The sequence below is a fragment of the Periophthalmus magnuspinnatus genome, chromosome 3 (assembly GCF_009829125.3).
Source record: "Periophthalmus magnuspinnatus isolate fPerMag1 chromosome 3, fPerMag1.2.pri, whole genome shotgun sequence".
NCBI classification, from domain to species: Eukaryota; Metazoa; Chordata; class Actinopteri; order Gobiiformes; family Gobiidae; genus Periophthalmus; species Periophthalmus magnuspinnatus.
Genome location: NC_047128.1, coordinates 7,203,817 through 7,211,779, shown reverse-complemented (window position 1 = coordinate 7,211,779; position 7,963 = coordinate 7,203,817). Strand labels below are relative to the sequence as shown.

At 43.5% G+C, this 7,963-nt stretch overlaps 1 protein-coding gene across 1 annotated transcript in view; it reads left to right on the top strand.

Annotated features, from left to right (window-relative positions):
• The first annotated feature begins 2,058 nt into the window (after positions 1-2,058).
• The window catches only part of LOC117391074 (protocadherin-9), a 334,608-nt gene continuing 328,703 nt past the window's right edge, over positions 2,059-7,963 (top strand). The window contains exon 1 of the mRNA XM_055232521.1: positions 2,059-5,097. Coding sequence (XP_055088496.1) covers positions 2,059-5,097 — 3,039 coding nt within the window. The remainder of the gene's footprint in view (positions 5,098-7,963) is intronic.

Genomic DNA, 7,963 nt, shown 5'->3' with positions numbered 1-7,963 from the left:
TCACGCTTACAAAGCCCTCTCTGTGTGGGGACATTATTAGCGGTCTCCACTCTCACAAGGCGTCTGTTGTGTTTGCACTTGGTTCAAATACAGGATAGCCGTGTGTAATGTTTGGACAGCAATCCTGGATTCCCGAATGATTGTGTCAAGTTTTCTAATCCGGTAATTAAGGTCCTTGTACCATTTGTGCCAGCACCCATCTTGCATAAATGAAGAAAAAAGTTCATCTAGCAAATGTAAGGCATGCAGGCTTTGTTGTTGCAACTCTGAAAGCAAAACACATAGGATTTATAGCCTATTAACCCTATTTTGTACCCCTTTATGTTTTTGTTCAAATGTAGCACCTTGGCCTATTTTCACATGGTTCAATTTTTTTTAATTTTTTTTTATCTATTTCAGTACCTTGAAGTAGCAATGCAACACCTTAAATTATAGAATGCATTACATGGCCAGGTGTCAGTCATTGTGAGAACCATGAAGAGCTTTAAACGTAACCGTAGCCTTCTGTAGGCCACTATAGGCCACTAACTTATTAAATTCATTCTAGACAACTTTCCATTGAACCTCACCTGCCGTATAAGTGTGTAAAGGGCTTATTATACCCGTAACAGCGTTAAAATCAAATCCACAACACTAAAAGGTTTTTGATTTGTCTCTTTAGCAGCTTTGTACAATCACTCAAAAGCCCTTTCTGTGGCAGCTTCATCACCCCCATCCTCCTCCTCATCATCAGCAGCACTCCCCGCTCTAGTCTCCTCAGGCTCTTTGGTCTCCGCAGCCCGCAGCAGCCTACAGCATCTTACCGGTCTCGTATTAAGTGACGTGACTCTGGGCCAATCACTGCGCGGCTTCGGCTCCCTATGTACGCCAGTAAAAGGGAGAGAGGGCGGTGCTAGAGTCAATGACGAGGGTCGTATGTGTGTCGGTGTGGTATACTTCGCTGGCTCTCCTTTGGGTTTACACCGGAGTTAGTGCGAGATCTTCAGCGGTGGGAGTGAGCGCGCCAGGATAGTGCACGGAGCGGAGGCGCAAGGGGGGAAAGGCGCTGCGTCGGGTGTCACGTACGTTCACCCCTGGAGATTTTCACAAGTGAGACCGGACTTTTCAGCTTGTTTTTATGCCTTTTCTACCCGTCTGATTTCGTTGTAACCTTGATGCACGGGCTACATGGAGCTGCGTGAACTTGAGACATGACGGGACGCAAGTGTCCTCCAGCTCGCCTCCTTCTTATAACAGGTAGCCAGGGATGCGCACTGCTTGATTTGGGAACATTTTTTTTATCCTCTTTTATCTTTAATGGAAGCTACTACAAACCACTGACCACCTGGCTGCCGCTGAAGCTGCTCTAGAGCGCGCAGAGAGAGCGTGATCACCGCAGTCACCGTCAATTAGACTGCACTCTTCCATTTGGGGAAAGTTAAATGGGAATAAAGAAAAACTGCGACGCCTTCAGTGTTTCCTTTATCCCGGTTTGCCAGACCAGCTGCTCTCCTCGCTGACTGTCTGATTATTATTCCGAGACCCGGAGCATCACAAGGATATCTTACCCCCAATAAGCTCACAGGCATCTCTGGATAAGACGGCTATGAGCTGACAGTTTTTCTCTCCTCTTCGTCTCTCTCCTCCTCTCATTCAGCGCGATTTGGGTACGTATGCATGAAAACAGCTCTCCGTGAAATGTTTTAGGCTTCATTCATGCATGTTTAGCATTACTTTGCGTTCCCCGCTTTTCTAATTTGAGTGTAAAATGAACAGCGCAGTGTGTGGAGTGAAGTTTTGCAGGCATAGAGGGCTTCAGAAGAGATTATTACTGACCATAAAATGTGCGGGATGTTAGAAGCCTGACATAAAAGGCAGCCTATTTTTTCTATGAATTCATGATAAGAGACGGAGCATAATTTGAAGTAGCTGACTCTGAGCGTAGCTGTTTGTTCGTGTAATTATTTGAAATATCTCCACTGTTGTGTATTCATAGGTTTGGGAGCACGTCATATTATGCAAGGAGCTACACAGACGAGAAAGCTGAGTTGAGTTGAGAAGGCTGGAATCGTACTAATCATGGATTTAAAGGACTATTACCTGTTGGGCACCTTGCTCGCCTGCATTTGGCTCGATCCCTCCATAGCCCAAGAACTGATCTACCCTATCAGAGAGGAGCTGCCAGAAAACGTGCTCATTGGAAACATACCAAAGGACCTAAACATTTCCCATACAAATGCTGCCACCGGGGCGAGTGCTAATCTCGTCTACCGGCTCGTCTCCAAAGCGGGGGATAACCCACTCGTGCGCGTCCTCAGCAGTACCGGGGAGATATTCACCACATCCAACCGAATAGACCGGGAGAAGTTGTGTCCCGGCCCGTCATTTGAGGACAGCGAGTGCTCCTTTGAAATTGAAGTGGTCATTTTGCCTAATGATTATTTCAGGCTGATTAAGATCAAAATAATAGTGAAAGACACGAATGATAATGCGCCCATGTTCCCGTCGCCTGTCATCAACATCTCCATTCCCGAGAACACGCTCATTAACAGCCGCTTTGCCATCCCCTCCGCCACTGACCCAGACACCGGCCCCAACAGTGTGCATAAATACGAGCTGATCAATGGACAGAGCGCCTTCGGCTTAGACATAGTGGAAACGCCTGAGGGGGAGAAGTGGCCCCAGCTCATTGTGCAGCAGAATTTGGACAGAGAACAGAAGGATACGTATGTGATGAAAATCAAAGTAGAAGATGGTGGCAGCCCTCAGAAATCCAGCACTGCTATACTACAAGTGACAGTGACAGATGTGAATGATAACAGGCCGGTTTTTAAAGAGAGTCAAATCGATGTGCACATCCCAGAGAACTCTGCCATCGGAACGTCAGTAGTTCAACTTCAGGCAACAGATGCAGACATAGGGCCTAATGCTGACATTCGTTATGTGTTTGGGACCCAGGTGCCACCAGCCACAAAAAGGCTATTCTCTTTAAACACCACCACCGGGCTGATAACAGTGCAGCGGCCTTTGGATAGAGAGGAGACTGCCATTCACAAGCTGTCAGTTTTAGCTAGTGATGGGAGCTCCAGTCCGGCTAGAGCTACGGTTTCTATTAATGTCACTGATGTAAACGACAATCCCCCTAACATAGACCTGAGATACATAATCAGCCCCATTAACGGCACTGTTTTCCTCTCTGAGAAGGATCCCATCAACACTAAGATCGCTTTGATCACTGTATCGGACAAAGACACTGATATCAATGGGAAGGTGATTTGTTTCATTGAGAAGGATGTGCCCTTTCATCTCAAAGCCGTCTATGACAACCAGTATCTTCTCGAAACATCTGCACTCCTCGACTATGAAGGGACCAAGGAATATAACTTTAAAATAGTGGCGTCAGACTCTGGGAAACCAAGCTTAAATCAAACTGCTTTAGTGAGAGTCAGACTGGAGGATGAGAATGACAACCCTCCTATTTTTACCCAACCAGTCATTGAGTTGGCTGTCATGGAAAACAATAAAAGAGACTTGTTCCTGACGATTTTGAGTGCCACAGATGAGGACGCGGGTAAAAACGCAGAGATTGTTTATCAGCTGGGACCTAACGCTTCCTTTTTTGATTTGGATCGCAAAACAGGGGTACTGACCGCATCGAGAGTGTTTGACAGAGAAGATCAGGACAGGTTTTTGTTCACAGTAACAGCTCGGGATAATGGCACGCCCCCACTGCAAACACAGGCAGCAGTCATTGTAACAGTACTGGATGAGAATGACAACAATCCAAAGTTCACACACAACCATTTTCAGTTCTTTGTATCAGAGAATCTCCCAAAATATAGCACTGTGGGGGTTATAACTGTCACCGATTCAGATGCAGGGGAAAATGCAGCAGTTTCACTCTCAATTCTGAATGACAATGAAAACTTTATATTGGATGCTTACTCTGGCGTGATCAAATCAAACGTCTCTTTTGACAGGGAGCAGCAAAGTTCATACACTTTTGATGTCCGGGCGGTGGACAGTGGTAGACCCCCTTGCTCCTCAGCCGCCAAGGTGACTATCAATGTCATAGATGTGAATGACAACACTCCCATTGTTATATACCCCCCTTCTAATACATCCTTCAAGCTGGTTCCCCTGTCCTCTATCCCGGGATCCGTAGTGGCCGAAGTGTTTGCAGTAGATGGGGACACTGGAATGAACGCAGAGCTAAAATACACTATTGTAAGTGGAAACAGCAAGGGCTTGTTTCGCATTGACCCGGTGACTGGCAATATTACACTAGAGGAGAAGCCGGCTGTGACAGACATAGGCTTACATAGATTAGTGGTCAACATAAGTGACTTGGGATATCCTAAATCTCTCCATACACTAGTGCTGGTGTTCCTTTATGTCAATGACACAGTGGGCAACTCAACACTGATCTATGACCTCATCCGCCGCACCATGGAAACGCCGATTGACCGCAACATTGGTGAGAGCAGTGAAACTTACCAAAGTGGAGACTATTTAACCATAATGATAGCCTTTGTCACCGGCGCCTTGGTGGTGATTATTGTCATCTTTGTCACTGTGCTGCTACGCTGCCGCCACGCCTCCCGATTCAAAGCAGCTCAGAGAAAAAAGCAAGGGGCAGAGTGGATGTCACCCAACACTGAAAACAAACAGAACAAAAAGAAGAAGCGAAAGAAAAGGAAATCTCCTAAAAGTTCACTTCTAAACTTTGTGACTATCGAAGGTAACAAACCGGATGACCCAGCCCATGAACCGATCAATGGCACCATCAGCCTGCCCACAGAAATGGAAGATCAGGGTATTGGGCGCTTTGATTGGAATGCCACACCCACCACTACCTTCAAACCAAGCAGTCCAGACCTGGCTCGGCACTACAAGTCGGCCTCTCCGCAATCTGCTTTTCACCTGAAGGCGGACACCCCAGTGTCGGTGAAAAAGCATCACGTGATACAGGAGCTCCCTTTGGATAACACATTCGTGGGGGGCTGTGACACCCTCTCCAAGAGATCGTCCACGAGCTCGGACCACTTCAGTGCCTCAGAGTGCAGTTCCCAAGGAGGCTTCAAGACCAAGGGGGCACCCATGCACACCAGACAGCAGGTAAAAGAGCACTTTTACTGGTCTATAAGTACTGCCTATAACTGCCCCGTCCCACAGTGCTAAAGTGCCAATCTACTGTAGATTAGGAGCCTTTTCAGTTACTGTGGAAATTATATATATATATATATATATATATATATATATATATATATATATATATATATATATATATATATATATATAAAACAACACTGGACACTTCTGCAACTTTGGCTTGAACCACTTGTTTGAATGGACTCAAAAATTACATGTAGACTATTATCCTGGGGAATGTTTAGATTGATGTTTTGTCATTGCTATAGTTAAGCTACAATGGTGGTCAAAATATTAGAACACTTGGTATAAATAATTATTTTTTTCATCCATTAAATACCTTACAAAACAATCACACAACCATATAAACAAAACAAAACCTTAAATGTTATGCCCACTTCAGACTCAATTGTACACAATCATTTTTAATTGAAAAGAAGTAAAGAACTAAACAAAATCTGCTGTAGTCAAAATAAAGAACAAATAATAACAGGCCTTTTCCAACTGCATATAACCATAAACTCTGTAATGCACTGACATCAGAATAAGAATATGTTACCAGGTGTGACAAGCGTCCTAATCATTTTGGCCATCACTGTATCCATATTTATACTCTTTTACTCTGCCTTATTTTGTCTATTCAGCACCCAGGTTAGCTCACTTGCTCTACTGTACAACACAACTTTAAAAATGTGACTCAATGTTGTCTGTGAAAGAAACATTTTTTCTGGCCTATCTACTCAGATTACTATCGCGTCATAGATAAACGCTGCCACACATAATCCCCCTTTATATAAAAGAAAATAGCCAACGTTTCACATCTCTCTCATAAAATGTATTCATGTTTTTGTTTGTTCTTTTCTTTTGGTGTGTATATTATAATCACGAAAATAATAACACAGCAACCTTTTCAACAACAGCAGTCTATAATAATTAGTTGTGGTGTAGCACTGTTATGAATGCCACTGTAGGCTTCATCCAGGCTTGAATTAAATGCCTCTTCTCTCTGTGCACACACTAGCAAACCACGAGTGAAGCAACTTGATACACATCCAATTCAAAAAGGATTAGCCAATAATGAGCCTCAAATTTCAACGTAATCCATGCCTCTTTTTATCAAAGCCTTATTAATTTTTCTGCTAATAAAGCGCCCTCGACACCCCGACACACACACACATAGACACAAATGCTACAGTGGAGTGGAGAGACACAATGTTGTCAGTGCACGGGCTGGTAGTAATGGGAGGTGGTACTGAACCTGTAGGTGGCATTGTTGTGCTATAAGGCACGGACTGGCACCAAGCCAAAGCTGCATTGGACTTATAAATGCAAGGGAGGAGAAGAAAGGAGTGAGAACTGTGTTGGTGTTCTTAGAGAAATAGCGGGGCCTAATGATGCAAAGGCTAGGGAGAGGGAGGTGGCTGGGGAGTGGGATGACGGATAATGGCAGTTACAGATGTGAGTGATAAGATGTATCCGGACTGGAGATGGGATTACAGGAGGCATACACAACGCATACACAACGTCTGGGTCACTGCACTCAAGATGTGTGTTAACCAATTATTATATCCAACAATTCCATATCCTAGTAAGCTGAACGTGGTCAATAATTCTGTGATGTGTGAAAATTGCAGTTATTCCTATGTGAGTGGTAATCTATAATAATGTCAGATTTTTCAATGCCTAAACACATTTTTATTATTATTATTATTATTAATTGCATTATTTTGAACACTTGATGCAATGGCATACTCTACACAAAATAGAATGAACTTTAACTTTGCACGGCAGTTCAGGACTATTCAAAAATACTGTTGTTATTATTCATGTTTAAGCCGCCTGGAATATATATGCATTCAAATGTATATATATGAGTTTCAAAATGTACTTGGATACTTAAAAACATTTGAAATATTTATTGAGAATGGTTGATTCTTAACTGGGGGCAATCTCTGTAACGTCACCTCTGAGCATTAGTCAGTGTATTATGGTAGAAATGTAACCTCTCTGAATTACACATCGAGAAATGTGGTTATAATTAATGGAATGTAGATGACCTTGATCTCAAGCACAGTTTTATAACCATTAGTTCTTAGAGATATCTGGGTCCAAACACTTCACAAATTCTTTTTTAGACCTGCTTTTTACAGTTATAAATCCACAGGGCTTGATGCATTAGCACATGAAATATACTTGTTACAACTGCAATTTCCACCTAAACCAGCCGTGCTTGTTTAAACAGCACCATGTGGCCCGTGAGGTGCGTGACCTTTGACCTGACGTGCTAGTAGCAGTCAAAAGAGGCAGTTGGTTTCAGTGTCATTTGCCGGAAAGTGTGAGAGTGAGACAGCGGGTGAGAAGGCGCTGAAATGGGTGCAGTGTTAGCTTTAGCGGGGGGGGGGGGGGGGGGGGGGTAGCAACACTTGCCGAGGACACCAGAAGAAGACACCATAGCCACAGCACGACTCCATTGATTCGCTCAGTCACGCCTTTCCACATAAGATTTATTCAGATCAGTAGTTGTGACAAATGGATCCAAGGTGTACACAAACAGAGCACAGTGTTTTTCTATGAAGAGTTATTGTTATGATAAAAAGCTCCAAATACTTAAGCTTGTGCACTGCCTGTAACACTTAATATTCCGCCAGGGAAGATTACAAAAACAACTACTTTTATGCAATACAGTGCTTTTATTTTGGCTAGCTAAAGCGGGTAGACTGCTCAAATGAACTCACTGCTGTAACTAAACATTCCAGGTGTATTCTGTTAGTAGTCTATTGTAATCAGTGGTTCAGTAATAAGTGTTGTTTTATTTTGGTTTGCTTAAAGTCAG